The 26,619-nt window shown below is 42.9% G+C and overlaps 1 protein-coding gene across 1 annotated transcript; it reads right to left on the bottom strand.

The window, feature by feature from the left end:
- Nucleotides 1-1,952: 1,952 nt before the first annotated feature.
- Nucleotides 1,953-26,127, bottom strand: LOC133494351 (fidgetin-like). Its single transcript, XM_061808098.1, has 3 exons — nt 26,060-26,127; nt 25,646-25,691; nt 1,953-4,226 (listed from the first exon to the last, which is right to left on the bottom strand). The coding sequence occupies exons 2-3, from the start codon at nt 25,683-25,685 to the stop codon at nt 2,011-2,013; spliced, it is 2,256 nt and encodes a 751-aa protein (XP_061664082.1). The 5' UTR covers nt 25,686-25,691; nt 26,060-26,127; the 3' UTR covers nt 1,953-2,010.
- Nucleotides 26,128-26,619: the final 492 nt, after the last annotated feature.

The raw sequence follows: 26,619 nt of genomic DNA, 5'->3' as shown, positions 1-26,619 counted from the left end.
TGGCTGGATGGATGGATGGATTTAAGTTAAACACTTGGCTTTTCCCCATGACAACATTTATACTAGTAAGTGATGTAACCAACACAATAACCAGAGAGCAGGGGGGAGGGGCCGTTATGAAGCTGAGAAAAAAGTGAAAATCAATTTGAGCCATTGAACAAACATTTGCAATCTTGTCTAGAAAAAAAATCCTGTATGGCATGTAGTAGATGTCAAACAGGTAGATGAAAATATAGCAAAAATTTCAGACGGAGGGCAGAGGTGGAAGTCTTGAACATGACCAGAAATCGCTACACAAAATGCACACCATACATTTAGAAAAGAATGGAAAGTCCAAGATGGGATTAGCCAAAAAGGACAGAGACACGCCTACAAAAATTATTCGCCAAATTATTCATTGTAATGCTGAGACAAACCTTCATCAAAGCGACGGTGGACTAAATTTGGAACCAATGATGACCCCAAACAAGGTCATGGGGGAAATGCTTGCATGGCTCATTCTGAGACAGGCTAACTCATCTTCAATCACCAACATGATGGCAGCAGCAGAAACATCATCTTGGCAGTTAATTTTAAAGAAGGATGTAACCAAAAATCTTTCAGAATGGATTCCCCCCTATATAAATATACAGTAAATACCTGGAAATATAAACGGAATTGTTGACCTCGTGTCTCATATTCTTCTTTTGATATCAAAGCCAAACATTTTAAGTCCATAGCATACCTGTAAGTAAAGGAATGGACCTCACTGTTCCAATACTTATGGAAGAAGTATATCAATATAGCTGTATGTATATATACTGTACACATACACAGCACTATACAAATTTATAAGACCACCACCCATTTTATGCTCTGGATTCAGATTAAAATAGACAGTAATTAAAAATAAACCACTAATTACCAATAGTTTTGTTTCTGTTTCATCTGCATGTAAACTCTATAAATGAAATTTTTTTTCAAGCCAACAAAAAAACATTACAATGAAAATAATTGATTCCAATGTGAACATATAGATCATAACCAATATTTATCAAAATGAAAATATTTAAAATGCCTGAACGTCATGCTTGATTAATTCCTTTTGAGAGCTCATTTCAATGAATCAATTGAATGTCAGCATTGAAGCATTAGATTTTCTCTTCCTGCCGTTATACCCGGTGGTCTAATAAATGTGTTCAGATGTGCATATTTTAGGGATGTAACGATACGCTAAAAAAAAAAAAAATCACCTTTCACATTTGGTACAGTAAGGGAAGTAAATGCAAAACAGGAAGCCCATCCTTTGTTCAACAGGACCCGAATGAACAACATTTTAAACGGGTTGCATTAAATTAAAGTAGTGCATAAATATATTGGGCTATTTCCAAGTTATGGACATTTGCAGTGTTCACTCTCACCATCGGATCTCTCATCTTAATCTATATTCATGCAAATTTACCATTTGGAGTTGGCTTCTGGTCACAGTGACATGGCTTACAGCGAAAATACTCGTACTAGTTTTCAGTTGATTTGCAGGTTTACATTTATGCTAACTTTAGCAATTAGCACGGCATCTGTGCCTGCTCCCTTTCTCGTTGGCTCAGTGTGCCACCTTGTAACTCCACAAATTCTTGTAGCCATAACGATACTTATAATAAGTGGAAGTAAAGCAAGTTAGCTTTTATCACTTCGCGTGTCTTCTGTGGCTCCCGAGCAACCGTGAAACCAAGGAGGCGGTTTACGCCAGTCAGCCATTTGTTTTGGCTCTATCCGAACAGACCGGCAGAGGCTGCCGAGGTTCACATCAGTACACCTGTACATTCCCGAATGTTTTGTGCTGAAAAATACAAATTAAAATACGGGCAGCCTATCGTTACACCCCTAGTATATACACAGTACATATTGTATAGTATATGTACAATTACCAGTGTGAATTATTTTCCATGAGCCCTTCCTGTGTTCTTTTCCTTCCACCATCACACGTGTCTGCCCTGAAGAAATGGGCTTCTACACATCAAGCATGTACTTTCAATGTCTGCATCCAAACATTTTGTTCCACTCAGTGTGCATATCGATCTCTTTTTGTGATGTACCGCGATGAAATTTACAAAAGACCCTCTCAAAGTCCTGGTAGGTTAGCGGCCTAATCAGACTGGCCATTTCCATGCCCTGTTGTGTGGATATGTGTAACAGACCCACATGGGCCTCCTGACAAAGTCTGGTTAGGTCAAGTCCCGAGAAACCTTCAGTGTGTTGGACCAGCAGTGCCAGCTCCTCCTCGCTAATGCAGTACTTGTACTGGGATCGGGTGAGGAGCTGGCTGATAATTTGATGCCGGGCTGCGGTATCGGGCAGGGATACCAAAACTCGAGAAGAAAAGTACCTGTGCAACCCCTCATCTATGTCCTGGGGTCTGCTTGTGGAGCAAACCACGACCACTTGGTGTCTTCCATCCACACCTAAACCCAATAGAAGTGAGTCTAGCTGGGATAGTAGTGCCCCCTTTAGTCTGTTAATGGGACTTTCTTCACTGAGTGTCGCTGAAAGCAGCATGTCCACCTCACTAATGAACAGTACAGATGGCTGACGGCAGCGCGCTACCAAGAAGGACGCTCGAATAACTTCCTCTCCATCTGTCAGCCACTTGGTGACTAAAGTAGACCCACTGAGTCGAAATAATGAAGCCCCAAGCTGGATAGCCAAGCAACGGCCAAGCAACGTCCTGCCGCTACCTCTTGGGCCAAACAGCAGCACACAACTTGGGGTGGCTCCTACGCTTCTGAACATGTCAGGGCGTAGAAGGGGCCATAGAACCTCCTCTCGGAGGGTTGCTTTGGCCAGATCTAATCCTGCAATGTCACTCCAGTCCATAGGAGGACCCTGCTGAACAATTTCAGAGGTTACCATGTCCAAGAGGTGAGGGTCACAGGTTTTTAGCTGCTCTTCAGCAGAGCGTGAGGACGACATGGTTGAAGAGGAGGGAGCCCTTGAGTGGGAGTGATGGATACGACCTTCTTCAGCAGTTTGTTCGCTGAGGGGTGGGGTTATAAAGTTGACGAGGGAGTCTGCCATGCGAGAAGCCCCGAGTGAGGAAGAGACATAGGCTGACGGGGATAGTGGGTTGCTCGTTGCCTGGTTGCTATACTTTCTCTGCTGCTGCTCCGAAGGCATTGTAGACTGCTTTTGCGGATTAAAGGGTAGAGATGGCTTCTCAGAACTTCGATCAAAACTACTGCCACTAGGACTATTACAGCTTCTGTTTGTACTGCTGCTGTCAGCCACTCTGTACATTGGGCTTTCGGTTGAGCTTCGAGCCTGGTCGTACCCAAAGCTTCCGTAAGAGGAATCGATATCTCCCGGGCCTGTCACGTAGAAGGCTTTCCTCTTCAGGAAGTTGGAGGAGCAGCTGTTAAGAGGACTTGGGGTGATTGGGGTCAAGTTATGGTTATGGTATGGATAGGGGGCGAGGGGTGTTGGGGCGGCAATGCCTGAGGGGACGTACGAGGATGGCGGGGGCAGTCCCCCAGCGCTGTATCCAGGCCCGCTCTGGCCAGGGTATCCTGCAGTGGGGTAATTATAACTTGACAAGTTTGAGGAGCTTCCATTGTAAGGTGGGACTAACGTCGCGTGAGATTGTGGCGGAGGGGGTGGCAGGGATGGATGTGCAGGTGCCTGGACAGAGTGGGAATTATAACTACTGTGCAAGTAGGAACCGCTGTAAGCAACACCAAATTCCTGAGACTGCATTGAGGATGAGTGGAGTGTGGTGGCAGTGAGGCTTCCACAACTGCTGGTGGAGTAGCTAGGCTCACTCAGAGTGCTGGAGGCAAGGCCGGGAGAGCTGCACAGACCAGTTCCCACCTCGGAAGCTGCTGCAACCCCCCCCTTACGGATGGGAACGCCTTCAGGTATGCAGCTCATCGGATAGACACCATCCTGCCAGGGTTCTGGTTCCCCCTTCCGTCCGTTTAGTCCTCCGGGGCCACTGGAGGCTTCGGGATAAGAGATTGGTAATTCCAGGATACCGGAATATTTTTCTGCGTATTTCTTGAGCATGTTGGAGGCAGTGAGGGCCGAGATGTCATCATTAGCCCAGGCATACTGGTAGGCGGCGGCGCACTGCAGGTGGCTGGGTACTACGCGGTAGGGCTCGGCCTTGTGGGCTGGAGAGCATGTGGTTGAGGAGATGTCAAAATGCTGCTCGGCCCACTGGCTTTGCTCAGGATGCCACTGCATCTTCAGTCCTGGAAAAAAATGAAAACACACTACATGTAAGAAATAAGCAGCATTCCGACTGTTTACAGTTAGTAGAGACCCATGTTCTTCTGCAAATTGAAATGTGGACTGCTGGCATTTCAATACAACATACCTGAGGAAAAAGCGTGGCCTGTTTCTGTAACGTTTTGTCTGAAACGATTTTTGTTTTTTTTTAATCATCCCGAAGTATGTGATCCTGAAAGGGGTGTGGCCCAGTTAGTGTCGTGAGGAGCTTGGCTATTAACCACGTTCATCGTAAGTGTCTTGCTTTTTGTGAGTCTTTTTTTTTGTATTTCTTTCACCCCACCTTCAAATCTCACCTAAAGACTCATTTGTTTATCTTAAGTCGTCTGATCATACAGTTTTTATGATCACTTTTTATTTGATTTTAGCTGTATGTTTTTTCTGGATCTGTTGTGTTGACGTTGCATCATAAGATGACATGGGGTGTCAAGAAAAAAATAAATAAAATGTATTACTATGAATATTGGCGTTGTATGATCCATTGATTAAATGGCTGAAAGTGCATCAGTAACAGTAGTTTTCCTTTTTTTTGCCCACTTCTGTCTGAAGCTCACTCACAATTCTGACTTTCAACTCAAACCGAAGAAATAAAAATTAATCAAACAAGCAATACGGCAAGCCACTTGAAAAATCTGTAAGTTTGGCCTTTTTTGGCCATTTTTCTTAATCTAATTGTATGTGGAAATTTAGCGGGTATATAGTGCTATAGCAGCAACTAGTTTTGCCCCCCTAAATGGACCCGGGCGCGATCAATACGTCCCTGACCTTTGAAAGGTCACTCCATAATCGGCGGCTGAACTGAGGCGGCCGAAGGCGGCCTTTAAAAAAACGTGCTTGGCTGAGCATCTTGCGCCCTCACACACAGCCATCAGATTTCTTCCAACAGATAGTCAGCGACACGAACGCACCCTTTCATGCAGCCGGATGAAAAAGTGCGTGGCGATTGCTGCACGGTGGTAAGGACCAAACATTCTCTGAAGCTTTCGCTTCCTTCCTCCTTTGACATCCTCCCCCAACCAGCCATTGCTGCTTTTTCACCTTAAATCTTCCCGTCTATTTTTGCATCAATATTTCCAATCACCTCCTTTAATTTTCGCAATAATTGCTATTTTCAGTCCCACTCAGCTTGTTTTCCAGCCCCCGGCTCCACCTCTCTTTATTTACTGCGCTGGCTTTTGCTGCTTCCCCAGCTCCCTTTGCTCCATCTCATCCAAGGCTAGTCTCACCTGCCCCCTGCCAGTCCTCCTTTATTGCCTTGGGGGGAGGGGGGGGAGCGTTTCCTTGAAATCCCAGCCAACGTCGTCTGAAAACACCAGCACGGAGCCCTGATTTACTCCGCCGCACACGACAACCAAAGGCTGTGGGAATTAATCACAGACGGTTTGAACCCTGACTACTAGAAAATAGAATACAGGTGTCTTTACGGTACCTTGACTTAGAAATTGACCCTCAGGGACAGACAATTGGGCATGGGCAAATTTATCCTACCTTATTTTACAGCATATAAAAATATTCTCTGGTTTGTTTGTCAACAAAAAAGTCCATTAGAGGGATGGCGAATCCCCAGACTATTTTCTCCTTGGCGAATCTCCTCTCCAACCATCTCTCAGCAGCCGCAAGTGGCTAATTAGCACCACGGTAATCTGCTAATTACGCTCATTTATAACATTTTAGCCAGGGGGAGTCTGGCGGCGGCTGGCAAACCTGTCAGACACATCTTACGCGTCCGCTAACTCCCTGATGGCTGACATTCAACCCAATCGGAAACAACACACTTTTGCCGTTTATCTTTTTATGACAAGCAACAACAACATTTCTTAGCAGACTTAAAGTGGGACTGTCATCCCTATAAACATTCTAAAATAGATATTGTAATGAAAAATACATATAATAGTATTCACTTCAATGTCTATACGAAAAAATAAATGTGAGCGGATCGTGTGTCATCCATTCGCAAAGTTGCGCAATTGAGTGTCCCTCGACATCCAGGTGGTCGCCATATCAGTCGCGTCCTCTGTCCTTGATGTCATCGTCACTTCCGCCGTTGAAAACGCGGAGTGCCTGCTACTACAGAAGCCGAACAACGGAGATATTCGGATTTTTCCAGCACCCATTCTGACACCGAAGCTCTTTTCGAAAAGGACAACACCACACAACCGAGTGAAGTTACCGGGGCAATATTACACTATTGTTTCGAGCCATATTCAGATGATATGTGATCACGGCCAAACCGCATCCCCGTCCCATCCACTTCTGCGGCGGAGATGAGCCATCGCGGCTCATCGCAGCCGGCCGGTGTGGCTTATGACAGAGTCGAGCGGTGCTGCTTTAGGGGGGTGCTCACAGTCGAGTCGGGGCGCTTTATGCGCGCACGCGTTCTTCAGAGCCGCCCCCGTTGCAAAGCCCAACACGCAGCCTTCACAGAAGCTGTGACCGCCGAACGCCGCGCCTCAGCCAGTGTGCCTGATTTTCTGCGCTGTGGTGGCATATAGCTGAGCCATGCTGCTTTGAGGGGTATGTTCAAAGCCGCCGCAGTACGCGACGAACACTATCGAGACGAGGGTGAGTGAGACATTGTTGGCTGGGTGACGCGCACATCAACACATTTCATATGCGGATCTTTTGTTACGTTATGAGAGAGACCGATTACGTGGTCCGCCCCAAACTATTATTTTTTTTTTTGGAGCTGTATACACACCTACCTGTTATTTGGAACCCACGAAGCTCTCGTCCTCTGCACCCGTGCAATCCATTTTTCACAACAAACAGGGTCTCTTTCAAACTTATGAAGGGTAATTTCATCCTCCCGAGTGTTCAAGCAATGTCCAGCAATGCAATGAGCCGGCATTTTGGCTAACATGAAGGAACAACGAGCTCCCTTCCCAGAGGTAAAACAAAACAAAATGGAAACAAACGAGTCCAAATGGGGGTGCCCCTGTCCTTTACGTCACTTCCTGCTTCTTCTGGAAAACAAATCCCTGAGAGGATTTTCATGGCGGGAGTTATAAAAAGCTGTATACGTCAAAATCATGTTTTGTGGTGAGAAAAACACATGGGACCATATTGGCTGTGGGTTTTTCATTAATAATATACCAAAAATTCTCCATTTCATGACAGGCCTACTTTAAAGGACAGTATTTTCACAAACATTTTGCTTTTCCCACTGTTTGAGTTTGCTGTTCTTGTTGAAGTTATTGAGAATTAAAAAAAAGAAAAAGTTAAGGACTATTATTTCACGCTGTAGTAGACAACGCACAGAACAAGAATAATGAGAGATAAAATGTAATCAGTCTAAGAAGGCCCGTTTAGATTTCTTTAGGTGAGCTCAGATGGGCACATGAACAGGAGGCAACTAGCGCCACCAACCATAGCAAAGTGATAACACAACATCAGTGAGTGTTTCTGATTGTTGCACTAAAAGAAAAGAGGAAATGTCATAACCGGCATATAATACTTTTTATAGGTGCAGAAACACAAAATATAAAGCTTTATTTTTTGTTTCATGTCCATAACAACTAGAAATAGAGCAACTTGGCCGTTGTCAGTTTACATATAGACTGCACCACAATAATTACAGTTGGGTTTGGAATAACAGTAAAATACATTCCTTCTGAGAACACGTACACAAATTACTAATTATTTGTGCTCTGCTAATTTCGGGACGCAGTTTTTTTGTTTAGTTTTTTGCCCTAATCCAGCCCTGGTTATGTGCAAGAGTATTTTCGTACGATATTTAAGTTTGGGTTGAGAAGCTCTCAGTTAGGATGCATCCGGTATCAGTTCTTGGGACTTGAGAGCAGCAGAGACCTTTGGTCGTCTGAAATCACCGATCAGCACAACCATGACAGGCAACCTACGGAGTGTTCAAAACTTACATTTGCCATTTAAATGTATACCACTGCCATTTATTCATCCTTATCTTTAGGTGTTATTCATCAGTTCATAAAACTGTACTTAAAACGGGCCCCTTCTGTCTACAAGTGTATAAAACTTTTTCGTGTGCATTTTTTAATATCACTAAGTCCGAAAGAATAGAAGCGAAACGAGAGACTGAACACTTGCAAATTAGCATTAGCGCTGCATTTCAGAAATTCTGAGATCATAAAAATGCGATCCACGCCTCACTTTTCCCTCCAAACAAAACCAAAGAAGAATCCAAATGCACTTTGAAGTCGGATTTGAGCTCATCCTCGGCTCACCGCGGTGACAAGCGGTCTGTCAAAAGCAAAAACAACAACAGATGAGGGAAGTAAACAGAGTGAGTTCAAAGTCTCACACGCTTGAGCGTTGCTGGAAAGATGACAGCTTGCAGTGGCACTATAAAGATACTTGACACATGTCAGCATCTTTTAGGGAACAACAAATAAATACAATCCCGTATTCATGGTAATCAATGCTCTTTGACATCACGATGTGACCGTCATACTGCGATCGTCAAAAGATTAGCTGTGACAAGTTGACTTGCGCTAGACAAATCCAAAATATCATGAAACGATCGCTAAGGTAGTACTGTATTGTATTGTTAACGTCGCTCAATTTAGTCAAACTAGACGGATATACAAAGCAGTCGCGATTTTATTTAGTTATTTTTCTCCATGGCTGACTGGTGAAAAATGTCATTGGCATTACTGCTGAGACCTCCACCAGTAAGAATGATAACGATTGACAACAACACTAACAGCCCAAATATCAAGATTGATTCGAATAGTCGACACAGTAACTGCGATGACTCCGCCCGCATTTCTGCCGGTTGGTTGCAGTTTGCCGCTGGGCTTTTCCTCATGCAGATGATTGCTACTTTTCTCCATGAAAAACATGGAACATGAATATTTGTGCTTTTTTCAATGGCGTTGAGTCATTTCAATGAATGGAGTCACGAGTGTGGTCACAGAGTGAATTCAAGTTGCACGTCAAGGTACCGCTGTAGTAAACATGCTGAATATTTAAGTATATGTACTCTGTGGCAATATATACACACACACACACACACACACACACACACACACATATATATATATATATATATATATATATATATATATATCGGTAGATATTTTTTGAAGTATCATTCTGCCACTTGTTGACATGGAAAACCATTCCAGTGCCAAGCAAAATTGTGGTCATTCAGAGCATCTTGGCAACTACTGTAATTTCTCATGTATCATCTGTATTTCCTTTCCCCAAGCCCCCCCCCAAAATTGTCAAAAGTCAATAGTGCACATCGGTATAGGCGAAAATGAAAGAATTCTTAAAAGAATTGTATTCATCTTACAAATTCTGCCTGGATAATCAAACATGAGCACAATTGTGTGTTTTCTCATCAACTAAATCAAAGTAGGGCTGTGAATTTCAAAATCAGAGCAGGTAATAAAAAAGGATATTACAAACAAATAAATAAATAAATAACCATTGGAGGAAAAACAAATACAGGTAATACTTCATGTGTTGATCAAATGGGTACAAGCAAAGTCATGCATTGTACATACGTAGGTAGAAGGGTTTTCAATAATTTGGAAGTTAACTTGGGGGGGTGTATTATACACAAGAAATTATGGTATTTATATTTCAAGCAAAATTATCAGTTTTCTCCATATTTCCCAATTTTGTGTAGAAAAAAACATTCCAATGAATTTAGACATCCAACAAATATATCTATTTTTGTATGATAACTTGTCTATTTCTTGCCATATGGATGCACACGTACATATTTTGTTCTTCTTTACTTACCGTACACAGCACTCAAAGACTGCAGTGACACTAATCCCACCCATTTTATACCATAATAATAAATTTGATAAAACTAGAATACAATAGCTGGTTTTAGAATCTCCAGCAACTTCAACCTCCCAATTAAATCAGATAAATTCGAGGTAAAATAAAAGAATTATATCTGTGTGTTCCACAGACCATAACTTGTAAGGCTCAGTTATTGTTATTGTTTTGTTGTGTATTCGACGCATTCGAAACAAGTTTGAGACTCCTTTTTTCTTTTTCTTATCGCATTTCAACGCCGTTCTCCTTTTCCCCCTTTCAAAACACGCAAATATTATCAAACACACAAATGATCACAGTCACTTTAATGATCCTCTACTCTGCTCTTAATCACATTTTACAAGTCAGACACATCTATTTTGCAATCCCTGCCGGCTGCAGAATCACAACAAAAGATTCGAGATGCCATCTAAATTCGCTTGGACAAGACGAGCCTGCGAGTGAGCGGGCGGGTTAAATGGCGTGGACGCCGTGAAACAAATGCTCAGGATCAAGGAAATCGTGCACGGCTTTGTTTGTCGCTCCTCGGCGATATCGAGAGGTGGTGTATGCGCGTTGTCGAGCAATAACAGTGTGTGTGTGTTGTGTGTGTGTGTGTTGTGTGTGTGTGTGTGGTGTGTGTGTGTGTGTGTGTGTGTGTGTGTGTGTGTGTAAATGGCTGTCGGCGGCGTAACTTCTTCCGCTCAAAGACAGCCTGGAGTATACGGGAGCAGACATTTGGCCTGCTGGTGAGCATAAGGGTTAGGCAGGTGACTTTATATGTCCGATGCATTATTATTAAATATAAGATTCTCAAATCAACAAAAGAATTTACGAAGCCAACCATCTGTTTGCTATAGCGCTTGTTGTCCTCTTTAGACAAACAAGCATGCACCCTGACACAATTTGGGTTGGCTGTATTAAAGGAGGACTTTTTTGGGAATGTGGAAGGAATTGTATGTGTTTAAAAAGTTGAAATTAATAGTTAACAATGTAAAACAGCTTATTTTCTATTTCGGGAAAGTGCAATATCAATCATTCTGATAAGGGAGTGCATAAGGCACACTGGTGTAGCAGTTTAAAGGTCAAGTGTCATGAAATGGATAAATTTTTGTATGTTATTAATGAAAAAAACTGCAGCCGGTATGGATCCATCAGGGTTTTTTTTTCCACCACAAAACATGATTTTGACAGATACAGCTTTTTGTAACTCCCGCCATGAAAATCCTCTCGAGGGATTTGTTTTGAACAAGAACCAGGAAGTGACGTACATGGCAGGACCGCCCTCAAGTGGACTCGTTTCTTTCTATTAGTTTTACGTGCGGGAAGGTAGCTCGTTGTTCCTTCGTGTTAGCCAAAATGCCGGCTCGTTGCATTGCTGAATATTGCTTGAACACTCGGGAGGATGGATTCACTCTTCATACTTTTCCAAAAGATCCGGTTCGTCGTGAAAAATAGATTGCACAGCAAAGTTGCAAAGGATGAGAGCTTCGTGGGTTCCAAATGACAGGTAGGTGTGTATCCAGCTACTAAAAAGACCGGGGGGCGTAATCTGTAAATCAGGGGTGTTAAATGTGTTGATGCACGCATCTGAAGGCTTCCGTGCAGCAGCCACTGAAGGACGGTCTCCACAGGCCTTGTGAATTGCCAAGCCGGCCGCCAGCCTTGTCTGCCGGGGTGGCTCGTTCCACCGCCAGGTCACGGTGGCTCATCTTCGCCGCAGAAGTGGATCTGACGGGGAGGCGGTTTTGCCATGGCATCGTTATCGTTCACGGTCGACGTTGTTTTTATCACCGTCGTGCGGAGGTGGATCAGCCGGGGAGTTGGTTTGGCTGTGATCCGCATATCATCTAAATATGGCTCGAAACAACAGGGTAATATTGCCCCAGACACTTCACTCGATTGTGAGATGTTCATTTCGTTGAAAAGAGCTCCTGTGTCCTTTAGTAGGGGCCACAGCGTGTTTTCAACAGTGAATGTCCAGGGTGACGTCATGTACAGTAGATGTAGCCAATATGGCGAGCCCTTGGATGTCGAATGACGCTTCCACAACTTTGTGCACGGATGACGCGCCCTCCGCTCATATTTATTTTTTCGTATAGACATTGAAATGAACAATGTTATATGTATTTTTCATTTCAATATCTATTTTAGAATGTTTATAGGGATGACACTTGACCTTTAAGTGAGAATGATGAACTCGTAAAAACAATTTTTTCTTTTGTTGTTGGCACCATGGCCTGGCCCAAGAAAGCCCCCCCCCCCTTTTTTTTTTTCCTTCGTTTTCTTGCAATCTTCACGTGATAGCCTGTCAAACGAGTTTAGATAGTTATTGTCGGAAAGGCTCCCAAATGTTTTTGGCACTGGATTGAATTCGCATATGGAGTAAATGTGATGGAATTATTTCAATTGGGGGTAAGGGTTGGGCGGATGTGGGTTTATGAAGCCTTTTGAGACTTTTGTAATTTAGCGCAAAATAAACAGACTTGACCCTCTGGTCTACTCGCTTAGTGCAAACACATAATGGGACATGCCATAGATGGCCTGGCGAATAGCATCACTGTTGTGGTTCCCTTTGAAATCACAGATATTAGCACACAACAGGTGGAGCAACAGATACTCAACAATACAATGCTCAATGGTATGTCTTCTTGAGCCTGTGCTGTGAGAGACTGAGATATAAGTACATTATTGTTGCTTACTGAGCAATCGGTACCATGTTTATGTATATGTGGACGTCTGTATATCACGAACCAACGGTGCGGGGGTTGACCCAAATACAGGACTCCAAGATGAGGGCATGATGTTAGGCGTGGTTTTATTTCGAAAACTGGGTCGATTACAAAAATCAGTCCAAAACAAGGCAGGGGTACAGATACGCAAGGCTTGGCAGGATCCAAATACATAAAGCAAGGTCTGATGACTATGGGGCAAACTAATGAGTATAACAGGACGTGATTAACGAAAGGGCACAGAATCGATGTGACGAGGATAGCTCAACACTACACTTGCTCTCAATGGTGGAGAATCCTACTGGCACAAGGCAACAAACTGGCAAATGCCAGTGACCAAACTCCAAACTTAAATACATAGTCTAATTAGAGTTCACATAAAAAACAGCTATGACAGGTGACAGGTGTCAGAGGTGATACAACCCAGAGCAGCGGCCTGGCCACGTCCCTCTTGGCACTGGCCAAGCCTTGCTCGTGACACTGTATTACAGTGAGGCAGCAGTTGGAAAGAGTTCGCCTCACAGTTCTGAGGACCCGGGTTCAATCCCAGCCCTCCCTGTGTGGAGTTTGCATGTTCTCTCCGTGGTTGCGTGGGTTTTCTCCGGGCATTGCACTTTCCTCCCACATCCCAAAAACATGCAACATTAATTGGACACTCTAAATTGGCCCTAGGTGTGATTGTGAGCGCAACTGTTTGTCTCCATGTGCCCTGCGATTGGCTGGCAACCAGTTCAGAGTGTGCCCCGGCTCCTGCCTGATAACAGCTGGGATCGGCTCCAGCATTCCCGTGACCCTTGTGAGGATAAGCAGTGAAGAAAATGGATGGATGGATTGTGTATAGGGGGAAAAATGTGATGTGATGCAAATTGCAGTATTATTTAGCGCTATTTTTCTGATTTAAAAAAAAAAAATTGGGGGTGGCAGGCTGCAACAGATCAAGGACATCTCCGTTTTAAACGTTTACTGTGTTAATGTGTGTAAAATAAGATGAAAGTTTTACGGGCAGTTAATCTAATCGCGCACCACCACAGTAAATTTGCAAACTCTCATCTCTCCAAACAAAACAGGGCAACCCTGAGGTTAACCCCGGAGGCTCACGTGCAGCTGATACTCTGGGAAGCACTCCCATCACCTGTGTGCTGGGTGATTAAAAGCCGAGGCCTTAATCCTTTAAGAAATTACACTGATCCCGCAACCGATAAAAAAAGAACCTTCAAACGAGCCAACGCGACTGGAGAAGAAGAAAAGGCAAATAAAAGCGAGGGCGCCTCCATAACCTCATCGAAAGGCGTCCGTCTCCCTAAATAAAATGAGATAATTACGGAGGCGCTGTCGATTTTAACCCCGCCTCTCACGCCAGCGTCACCTTCTTGTGGCCCAGCTTGTAAATCTCAGCAAATGCGCCGCTTTTGGACATTAAGTGCTTGCTAAGCGGACTGCGTGCATCATATTTCAAGTGATGGTGAGGAGTTGTGTGCGTGCGTGTGTGGGTTGTAATGGTTATCCATTATCATACAGTACACGGCGACGGCGGCCCGCTGATCACTTTCGAGTGACTCATTTCTGGAAGTAGGAGGAGTAGGAAGTGTCGGACGGGACTAATCCCGAAACAACGATTCAGGAGGTCACTTGGCGACCCCCTGCCCCCTCTCCCTTGTTATTTGTCTGAGCAAGGACATCGCGAACGGCGACAACATGGCCGTCGAAGACTGGAAACGTTAACGGCGCAGACGTTTATTAAAATTTTACACTCCAAGTGAGACGTTCAACATTTACCTCTTGACCTCATTTGTTGATATCTAAAAGATCTCTGACATCCTTCCTTCAAAATACATGAAGAATAAATAATTGCAATATATTAACCACCCAATCACTTGTTCTTTCTTTTGAAACCCCTGTGAGGTCAGATTCGTGCAATTTCTGTCTTTTGTTACCATGACGACCGAGGGCATGAGCCGAAGCGAGCAGCTTCTCAGTGTTGCCAACTTACTGTAGCAATACTTACGACTGTGTGTATTGAATTTTCTGACTTCTCTTGGGGCCATCAGTTTTTTCAGGGTTTATTTTTTTTTAGTCCAACACACACAGGGGGGAAAAGTAACCAATGTTGTGCTATTCCTGAAGAGTTCTGCAGAATCTAAAACTTCCTCCACACCAGATCATCGCTGCTGCACATCCAGCCCGAAACAAAAAAGGAATGGCACTGACACAAAATTCCTATTAGCAAGTTTGTGTGCAAAAACTCTGAAATTCCGTTTTCTGTGCTATGTCTCAATTTAACTGCATAGTTCCAATATATTTAATGGCACCTGTTGTGTCACTGTCTGAAGCAGATACTGTAAATAACTGGATGAGCCAAAATTTCCTTCAACTACACCACAACAAAACCTAGACAATTGTTTTTGGCTACTCGGAAAAATTGGACTGCTGTTCATAAATACCTGGACTCGCCGTCTTTAAAAAGCAAATACTGAATCTGATACCTTGGTGATCTGACAGATTTCGACCTGACCTTCAACAGTCATATCCAATCAATTACTAAAACTCCCTTTTACCATCTGAAGAAACCTTACATGTGTTAAGCAGACCAGGAGAAGCTCATCCGTGCTATTATCTCAAGTAGACTTGACTATTGTAATGGTCTTCTTACTGGACTCCCCAAAAAGAGCTTTAAACAACTGCAACTCATTCAGAATGCTGCAGCTTGGGTTCTGACCAGAACAAAGAGGTCAGAGCATATCAGTCCAGTTCTAAAGCTACACTGGCTACACTTACGCTGGCTTCCAGTCAGTTTTAGAATAGATTTTAAGATTCTGCTCGTAGTCAATAAATCACAAAATGGTTACGGTATTAAATACATGAAAGAAATCCAAATGGAATACAAACCGACTCAGGTCTAATAATGGAGTGCAGAGTCTAAAGTAAAAGTGGTGAAGCAGCAAATGTTTTTTTCTTTTTCTTTTCTTTTTTATGGTGCAAAAAAAAAAAAATTGAATAAGTTGCCAACAGAAGAGAAGTCAGCCGTCACGTCAGTGTGAATGTTTTTAAATCCAGGTTAAAAAAAAGTTTTAACTCAGTATTTCCATTTTAAACAAATATTTCTTGCACTGTGCAGTGTTTTAATTATACTTATATTTCCATTTTTTACTTTTTAAATGTTTTATTACTATGTACTTAAATGCTTTAAATTGTGTAAAGCATGATGAGTTACCTTGTGTATGTGCTATACCAATAAATTTGCTTTGCCTTTTGAGCAGCCGAATGCCGTCAAAGCACTGTTTTGTTTGGGGTTTATTTTTTTTTATATTGAAGAGAAATCAATAAAGGGCATGGCAACCAAACAAATGATTCCCGGGAATGGAGTTACTGAGAACCATTCCTCACAAATTTTCGATTCCTGCCCTTGAACGCAAACCAAAAAACGTCTGGGCTTGCACGAGGTTGCAAAACGAGCAGAGTGGTAGACTCGCATAGGAAATATAGCACTCGCGTGTGGGCGGCTGCCAGACAGCAGACGAGTGCAACGCCGGCGTTTTTCGATGGATAGAGATAAGAGATCAAACCTGGCCAAACCACGGCCCGGGGGCCATTCGCGGCCCACCGCCCACTTTTTTAGCGGCCTGCGGCATCTACTCAAAATAACATCTGACACGGCCCGTGATGCTTTTTAAAAATAATTCTTGAAAAAAAAGGGCAGTGTGAAAAGTGTGGATGATGGTTTGTGGCAATCATACCCCCCAGCGGTGCAATGCCCCTGACAACTCTTACCAATAAATCTGTTTACCTTTTCTAGATACGCAAATAAAAAATGACTAAATCCATTAAAATTGTGCCAAAAATTCTTCTTCTTCATAGCCTTAGAGATAATTCACCTTCAGAAGAAATTTTTTTTTGCTCCAAACGCTTTCTTTTTTGTAAACAATTTGTCATGCCAGTAAAAAATTGTCATTTTCCTGCAGATAGCAAAATGTTTTGGTTCTGAATGTGAAGATCCCCTCTGGTGGGGTGGGGTGGGATGAGGTCGACTCTGGTATGATAGTGGAGGGGGATAATTTGCTTTCAACACTTTCAGAGTAAACTGTGACGTTGTAATAAAAGCAATATGTACGACACATGCACACTGCAGTTTTGTTCTGTACAGTCGGTATGTTACGAGTGATTATTACAACAAAAAAAGAATGATCATCATAATCATGAGAGTTTGAACGACATCTTCGCTGTCAGCTCCTCTTTGTTCATCGTGGAGTCAACAAAACATAGATCACAATGCTAACATGAAACATCAATTTGGGCAAAGAAAAATGAAACGGATTGTAATTTAAAGTGTTACTCTTCCATGTTCAGTCATTTACATACCAGAGGCGAAAAACACATCAATTACTCTGGATGTTAAAAAAAAAAAAAAAAAAAAGTCTTATTTTGAGTAACTCAAAAGGGAGGGATGGGGGGATTAAAAAAAGGACGTCAGGCTGCCTGATATCAGACCTCGGAGGAGAAACTTGATGTGAGCTGATGAGCAGACGGTATCTCGGGAGGGGGTCCGATGGTGGTGGGTGAGTGTGGCATGGGGGGTGGGGGTTTTAATGTGATCATAGGGGATGCTCGACTTTCAGGGAACAGGCCCGTAATGAGCAATCAATAACATCCTTAACGGAGTTACAGTGAGAGGCTGACAGCAGATGTGAGACTGCGACTAACGGCCTACGTCTGATCTCGCATTACCGCACACACGCGCAGCAGCATATGGACACACACGCACGCGCGGTCTCCTCAGGTGTTCGTCGTCCACATGGCGTCATTGCCCAACCATCGATCGGCGTAATGGCATCCGCGGCTGATGAACGGGAGGCCCCCGTGTGCGCTACCTTTCCCGCTTTGATCCCGCCAACTGCTCGAGATCAGCTCTAATCCTGTTAGTTTACGGCTAGAAGAGCTAAACAACTGTTGCAGACCTCGGCGTGTGCGCTCTGACGAGGACGGCGAGGCGCTCCACTTGATCCCGCGAGTGTTTCAGAGAGACGGCGACGCTTGGTTTCTTGAACAGACAGGCAAAAGTATCGAGACAAGTGGACTTCCCCTGATTGCTGCATTGGAAAATACACATCGGACCTCCCAGCTCGGTTTTATGGGCCCTCATTGAGACGCAAAGCCCTAATTACACTTTAATTAATTTAAAATGTTTATTACTTGGAAAAACGATATCAGAAACATATAATGAACTAAGAATCTAAAACCAAACACTGCAGGAGCCTCAGAAGACCACACAAACTTCATGTGACTAGACGATAATTCCACATTCTCCACAGTTATTCATTCTTGATGAGCATGAAAATCCATTTATCGACAAAAAAGGAACTGTATATGCTCTTCACTGGACAATGTGGCTTTTATAGTCCTTTTACAAGGGACAATTCTGGACCACAAAGCCACCCAAGTGACTCAAGCCCGCACAGAAAAAGCCTGCCTTCATTTGATGTACACATCAAGAGAAACTGAATCACAAAAAAAAAGAAAAAACAGCACAAAAAAAATGTTAAGGACACAGAAGAGGGCTGATTTTCAAATCAATTGGACTGACCGAACTGTATTTAATTTGTTCTAGAAATACAGTCTCTATTTATATATATATTTTTTTATTTATAATTAATGCATGATGTCCCGTGTTAAAAAATAATGAATTTGAATTTGGTCACTCAAAGCAAATTTGGAAAATCTCAGCAGGAGATCCAGATTGAGGAGGACCAGTGAACAACAACAGGGCCACGAGTTAGTGTCTCCTCTTGGGCAGAAATATGAAGAAACATGCTGGCAAATTTCTTTCAGGTGATGGAAGTCAACTAATTACATTTCCCCCAAAACTCAAAGTTAGAACGTTGGTTTTATCCATCACGACACATCTTTCCCAAGTGCATTTCAAGTCTACTGAAAAATGTCCTCAAATGCTTCTCATCTGATCAAGCATAAATATAATTGACGTAACCACGGACAAAATTGCTTTTAACTATTTTTTTCCCCCATCTTCACCCGCTCCCCATCTAACAGCGCTAATGAGTGACCAATGTCCGACTTCTCTGATTGTCCTTCTCAAGAGATCGAGTTGCAGCGGGGAGGGAGATCAATAGCGTTTGCCCGGAAATCGATTACAAGCTGCAGTTTATTGAGTCATTAAAACACCCATTAGTGTCCCATGCAGCCAAACAATAAACGTGATCAGATAGTAAGACCGCAAAAAAAGGAACTGTGAAATTATGAGGTGTGTGTAATGCCATATGTTTGGCTGATTAACCAAAGTTCATAGATATATAATTATATATATAGTGGGAGCGGCATGGTGGCGGCAGCTTGTAAAACGTTGGCCTCACAGTTCTCCAGTCCCGGGTTCGAAAATTGCAAAAAAAGAAAAACGAACAAGCCCACATATCCTAAACATTTAGTCCCAGTGTGTCAAGTCGTAAACTGGCCGGATCCTTTTCAGACTGACGTTTGCACTGTGTGACTCGTTTGGCATGTCGACTGAGTTATTTGCCACACATTTGTATTCGCGGACACGTCCAAAATCAGAACACTTGTCCAGTACTGCACCAATTGGGTAAGATCAGCGGTCTTCAATATCAATTGGATGTCAGCCAATTGCATTATTTGGATTTATCTCCTTATCAGCAATAGGATGTTGTAATCAGGAAGTCCAAATGTTTCGTGCACACCCTGAGCTGGTTGCGGCCGACAACCTCGTCACAATCTCATTGCTGTGAGCCTGTTCGGAACCGTAAAAACTAGGACGTAAACTGTACTATAATTCTTGATCTTTGGAGTATTTTGACCATAGCGTGTCGAAGACGTACAAGATTAAGACACATCGGAAGTGTTTTCAATTGTGTGTGAGGTTTAGCAGGATAATTGAATAGCCTCCAGCAGAGCGCGGACCTGTGCCAATAAGAACAATTCTTATTTCGGGCGGCACCCGATCGTTTGTAGTCAAGCGAGAGCGACAAGGGGGGAGGGAGGGGGAATGTTGAGTCAGTCCAACACGTCAGAGGCTCAACAAAAATTGTTTATTGAGAATCACAGTCCAAATTGATTTTTTTTCCATTTAATTCAGCTGCCTTTGCTTGTGCCCCTGTCAACATGTCAAACTGCCCATCTCAGTCATGTGATTTGGTCACTGAAAAAAAAAAAAAGCAAAGAAAAAGCCCAAAGCAAGCAAAACAAAAACTTACACAAGGTTCAAGAAAAAGAAAGCTATATATAAAAGAACAATATTAGCAGTACTGCAGAAAATACATTTCTTTGTGAAGTGGGATTCAAAGACGTCGGGTGTTTTGGCCTCCCAAGATGGAACCCACTCGTTGAAGACTCGTATATATTACTACTACTTCTGCAACTACTCCTTTAGATAATGACATCAAGTGCATAAACTTGCTTGAGAACAAATGAGTGGAGTGCAGTGTGAGTTCCAGCAAGAGGGAACAATACAGCAAATGTAGTTATTATTTTTTTATATCAAACTAGTTATCCACAATCCCTAAATTCACTTCACATCCCACGCCATTCAAAACTATTTTTTATGGATAACATGGGTCAAAATGAGGCTGTGACATGGTTATGGATTGAATGCAAAAATGGATGGGGTCCAATATGAGCAAATCTTATTTACATTCACCAGCCATCTTAATTTCCAGGTTTAAAAGATCAACTAGAATAGCATGAAAAAGGGCATTCTGGGCATTTGGAACCCTTACTATTTGACAAACCTCATTAGAAAAATAAAACAAAATGAAAAAATGATGAGGGGAAAAAATGGATGGAATGGGACCTTGAGAGTCTTCATCCCTTTACATACAGTTGGTGTTTAAAGTCAATCCAGCTATGACATAATTCTAGGGGGGACAGTGAGGTAAAAATTATACAGCGAGAAGTATTGACTGCCAAGATGCATTTCGTGCCCACAACGTTGGCACAATTCAAGAAACCGCCACAATCCCATCTTTGTTGGATCGAATTGTTCTTGAAGCAAGCATCTGAAATTATGAATGAGCCATTCACGCGGCTGAATGGATTTACTTGACAGCGGCCACCTAGTTTCTCGCCATGCTATCAAAGCCGCCTCCGAAACATTTTCAATGGCTTGCCACTTGACACTTCCCCGTGGAAGCGAGCGCTAAGCCCCTCTCGGATTGGAGCGCCGGGCGCAGGCGCGGCCGCAACGGGGAAAATCATGCGGCGCTTTGTGTCGCTCAGAGGACAAAGCCTACATGAGTGAGCGTGTCATGTGGACTCACGAGGGGGCATCGGAGGGGCCTGGAGCACGCAAGGTGCCGTCAACAGGATCCATTTACGTCCCTTTATTTAATGCTCACATGAACATCAAGCAACAGTAAAGGATGTTTCATTTTCTTCAAGATCCTGGGCCACCTTGACAGATATGGGGAGAGACAAAAGTGCAATTGCAGTCCTTTGGTTTTTCTTTTTTCTTTTTTTTGGCAGAGGGGACATTTTGAAAAATTTAGACAGAATATTTAATGGTTAAAGCCTCTAGAAATAAACTTGAGTTGACTGGAAATGGGGAAGCATGGAGCAAAGATTGAGTTGAGTGCAAAAGTGGCCACCAATTGAGGGAACTCCTTAACGCTTAAAGATTATAAATGTATTTTTTGTTTGTTGGTGAATAAGTTAATTTTCTGACACTTAAGTTAATACCAGACAATAAACTGACGTTTTTTTTCTTATGGTCACCAAACCTGTATGTGGTCTTTCTCCTTTGAATTTCTGCAAAGTTGCATGGAAAAGCATTTTTCTGTAAGTGTGTGTGTGTGTTTGTGTTTCTGTGTGTGTAATATTCCAACTTCTTAACAAACAACCCTTGCTCCTGTGCTCAGTGGTTTTAACACTTTAACGGAGATTGAGAACATCGGTAATTATACAATAAGCCTTGGTATGGACCAAAAACATCTTCTGGCTACAGCCGGCGCAAATATTCTGACCTCAGCCACAACAGTGAGCCGACAGAGGGCAAGCATACACCTACTCGAAAGTCAATACCATGCGTGAAAGCTCTTCTCCGTGCATGGTTAATGCATCACGTGGGGCGGAGGGGGGCAAGAGGACGAGCTTATTCAAGCGTGCGTCCGTCTTGCCACCTTGTTTGCCTGCAGGGCACAAAGTTGTAGCTAGCGCTAGAAAGATACATATACCAAGACCGAGTCCTGCCACAAATTGCAAAAATTTGCCCCAGTTAAAAAGGTTACTTATGGCCTAAAAGTGCCACAATATCGCAGCAAAGCACTATATTTGTCTCAATGAATCTTCAAGTGATATCAACATAGTTCCTTGGCAACAAATGCCCCCCAAAAAAAGATATTTTATTGCCTTAGCCAGAGCAAAGAAAAAAAAAATACAGGTGATTTTTACAGCAAAAATGCAGGCCAGGATTTAAAAAAATATGTTGAGAAAAAAATCCTAATAACCAGGATGCAATGTAGTGCAACATGCAAAAGTAATTAATGGTGAAAAAAGCCTCTCAAATCACAAGGCACACAGAAACAAATGATCATTTGCACTGACAATCACACCTGGGGGAATTCAGATTCATCAATTAACGCGTCTTTTTTGGCATGTGGGTGGAAACCAGAGAGCCCGGAAAAAACCCACGCAACCACAGGGAGAACATGGAAACTCCACAAAGTCGGGGGTCGGGATTTGAACCTCGGTCCCCAGAACTGTGAGACTAATTCTCCAGCCAGTCACGGCACCATGCCAACTTTTATATTAGGAGTAGTAGTGCAAGGATTACAATACTATCGTCATAATCATAGCCAGTTTCCTTTGTCATCAGCTGAATTCATTAGTTCTTTCAGTAATATGCAATACAATCCCCCTCCAGAATGAAAATGGCTCTGTCCATACACACGCAATCCACTGACCGCTAAAAGAAGACCGTAAAAAAAGCCTTTGACATGACAAAAGCAAATGTCTATGTCACATCATCTTCCCAAACGCTTTTTCAAACGTCTTCCAAACATGACTGATTCCATTTTTCAAAAACTGGGTAATATCACATGTGATGGCTTTCCCTGGATTCAAAATTTCTTGTTTTAAATTAGAAAGATTAGCCTCTGTAGTCTATTGAGGTCTAATAGTGTGAAAGACTTACAATGTGCGTGTTTTTAAAGGATATGTGACACTTCCACACTTGAACGGTTTCGTATCTGCTGGAAAATCCGGGTCACATTTGCTACCCTTCGACAGTTCAACATTCATTCAAATTCTTTTGATTAAAGCACTTAACTTTTAAAAAAACGCTGGTTTGAGGGGTTCAAGCGCATCATACGGAAATGATATTTTCCTTCAAAAGTGATGGGATCACCTAAGGGTTGCGTCGCAGTTATCAGCATGATGCATAAAAGCATTTCTGGAGTCACTGAGTGCTCATTCACTTCTTCAGTGCAGTCCTCATATTTGCAACGAATAAGTTGGTAGAAAACTTCGGAACGCCAAAGGATGCGGCCGTCCACCACTGAACCTGACGATGGCAAACAATCTGCCGATTGAACGTTTTGAGACGCTGCCTATTATATATTGTACCGTATTATTTTATTGAACCATAAGCTACATGGTGCAATTGTCACAGAAGATGCGGATTGCACTGGCAGCGACGTGAACGCAGACTTCCATGAGAGCTGTATGAATGAACGATTTTTTAGGCGTTAAATTAGCGAGTGAACCTGTTAGTGAGCGATGGTATCTGGAAGGAATACAAGGTACAATACCAACACTAGAGCTTCCAAAAAACAGTAAATGTGGAAACGTGGACCTTGGTAAACCCCACAAAAAAAAGAACATTTTATTGGTGCGGAGGTTCAGGATGCAAAAGTCATCCATGCGCAGTACATAAATATGACCGAGCAAGCTCCACGTTGGACCCAAAGTGTTCTTGGGCAAATGTGAATAGACCAAGGGTCAGTACAAGACCCGGGGGGTCGTCTATCTGCATACGCTCGCTGCCTCCCATGGCTTGCGGTGCACTCGCGTTCACCCAAAAAAAAAAAAAAGAACTGACGCTTCACATATTTGCTAAAAGCTGAAAATAACCAATTTCTGGATGGTGTTTGAAGGTACAAATCCTTTCATACACACATGAAGAAAACTCACAAACGTTAAAAAAAATAACAACAAATTAAAAGGCACATGGCCCCATCATACTTTACATGTGTCAGAGGGTCCCATGGGACAGGCACAATCCATGATGGTAAAACAGCTTTTAATGGTAAACATTACAGACTGATAGAAAGTGTCAGGATTATTTATCTCTAAGGCCCCACGGGGAGTCACTTAGCCACCTTCGTCGCTCTTTTCATGGGGGAGAAATGTGGCTTGGGGAGGGGGGCAGAGAAAAGGCCCAGGAGAAGCTCCCCTTGTTGCAGCGCGCTGCCCCTCCTTCTCCCCGATTAACTCGCCGTCTCGCCATCTCACTTGCTGAGATGGGAGATGATACGCCACATTTATAATGAGGGCAATTATCATCAAATACGTCGGATCTCCGGCAGCAAATACACTTAACTGGGGACAGTTTTCAGAGTGAGACGATTTCCCCCCACATGTAAGTCAAATACAGATAACGTGCTCCGCTACACAAATGACATGCTAATAATAATAATAATGTTACAGTACAAGCTCCACATGGAGTTGCTACTGTATTTCAGTATTGCAAGCAGAAGATCCATCTTGCCACTTTTTTACCCTTGTTTTAAACCTCTATCAATGATGCAACATTTAATACCGAGAAGGAAATCTTTAACTTTTTTTTTTTTTAAATCATTTCTTATCATTAAAGTCAAATATGCGAATTCCCAGTGGGATCTGAAGGACACACTGGTGCAGTTGTGGGCCTTATATTGGGACGCAACCAGTGCAAAAGTACAAAATATTAGGTAGGAGCAATTCAATAAATATACATTATTGTATGGTGCATGTTACCTTAGTTTTTATTAGCATTTGTGCTTCATAAGTCTTACAATGTGTGATGGAAAAATTCAAATTATAAAAATCTCAAATAATGAGCACGTCCAATAGATGTTATTCTTTAGTTGGTGTTGTTGACTTTTATATGCCAAAAGAAGGTTTTTGCTAATGAAATAATGGAACACATAATTTAATAAGTCAAATACTTATAATGTATCAGTTTATATACATGTATCACTTATGATGTGCTAATATATCAAAGAGCAGTTGTTGTAAATTGTTTCTCTCGTAATGTTCTATTACACAGAAGTCAACAAGCAAAAACAAACAAAAACATTACTCTAAAAATTATTTTTTTAAGACGCTTCTTTTTCGCTAAGTCTAAAAAATGTTTTCATTTAGTGAGAGAGGCGAGGTGAAAGGTTGCAATGGATGCAATGACTGGAATTTCACTTTCAGGCCACATTCTGAGAATACTGGTAAGAATCTTTTTTCCCAATTTCCACAATTCTTATTTTGCTTTCAACTATTCAACCATCCACTTTCTGAGCCACTTATCCTCATGAGGGTCACGGGAGTGCTGGTGCCTATCCCAGTTGTCATTAAGCAGGAGGCGGGGTACACCCCGAACTGGTCTCCAGCCAATCGCAGGGTACATACTGTATAAACAGACAACCATTCACACTCACAATCACACCTAAGGGCGCCTAAGTCTCCATTGATTGCAGTTTTTGCGATGTGGAAGGAAACCCGACTGCCCGGAGAAACCCCACACAGGCTGTACCAGGATTTAAACCCTGGTCATCAAAACTGTGAGGCCAACGCTCTAACCAGTTGCATCACCGTGCCCTGTCTTCAACTCATTTTATGAAGGTAACTGGCTGACCATTTGTGACAAACATAATTAGGAAAGCATTGTAAATACATGTAAATAACCTTACCATAGATGCTGCTGTTGCTGCTGCTGCTGCTGCTGATCATGTCATGCTGAAGGGAGAAAAAAAAAAAAAAAAAAAAACGATGTGAGAGGAGGACCAGGTGAGCGAAATTCATTCGTGGAGGGGAATCAAACTTGTTAAAAAGCTTCTATTATATTTTTGCTTAGACGAGTCTTGGAAATCTTATTAGTTTTATTTCCAGCGTTGAGAGGACGCTGTTCATGAAGGAAAATGATGGTTTTGGGAAAAAAAAGAAACATAACTGACGCCAACTTGTTTTGAAGCAAAACCCCCATCCCTCGCCCACCCAAAAAAAAAGAAAAAAAATATATATAGTATATATATATATATATATATATATATATATATAGTCTATAAAATATAATGAAATAACACCCTGCGCCTCCTACCCCTTACCTGTTATTTTCTCCACAGGTCTACCTCCGGTTTGGCTCGGCTGAGGTTGGGCGGGGTGGGCTGGGGCTCTCAGGACAGCATCGGACCCGGCAGAGGTCCTTGCGCTGCGGTTGGGCCCGGTTTCGAGGCTCCCGCATGCATCCCGCGTGAGCGGCTCCTCAGCAGACGCCGAGCGCCGGCGCCGGCGCCGCCGCAGCCACTGCCATGTTGCAATCTCTCCGGCAGACACCAGCAGCAGCAGTCGCGAGAGGACCGACGCTCCTCAGCCTCAGCCGAGCCGAGCCGAGACACGCCAGCTGTGGCGCGCATGCGCACAAGCAGCTATTCATAGGCGCGCGGGTGCGTGCGTGCGTCGTGCGCGCGCGCGGCCACGGAGCCTTGTTCTATCAAAGTCGTGGTGGTGGGAAAGGACTGCCAATGTTCTTGTTTACAGGTACAATCTTCCCTGTTGGAAAGGTCAAAGTGGAACTAGTTCAGCTTATTTTCCTCAAAGTAATAAACTAGTTGTAAATCAGCTCAATTTTGATGACATTTTCATGGCTCTTCTTACTTTTCAATTC

The sequence above is a fragment of the Syngnathoides biaculeatus genome, chromosome 2 (genome assembly GCF_019802595.1).
Source record: "Syngnathoides biaculeatus isolate LvHL_M chromosome 2, ASM1980259v1, whole genome shotgun sequence".
Taxonomy (NCBI): domain Eukaryota; kingdom Metazoa; phylum Chordata; class Actinopteri; order Syngnathiformes; family Syngnathidae; genus Syngnathoides; species Syngnathoides biaculeatus.
Note: the sequence above shows the minus strand (reverse complement) of the source record. Positions and strands in the feature narration are given on the sequence as shown.

Excerpts from the sequence above, each read along its gene's own strand:
- LOC133494351 (XM_061808098.1), bottom strand. The coding sequence starts at position 25,685 with ATGATCAGCAGCAGCAGCAGCAGCAACAGCAGCATCTATG. Across the intron at positions 4,227-25,645 it reads CAGCAACAGCAGCATCTATG|GACTGAAGATGCAGTGGCAT; the intron begins GTAAGGTTATTT and ends ATTTTTTTCCAG.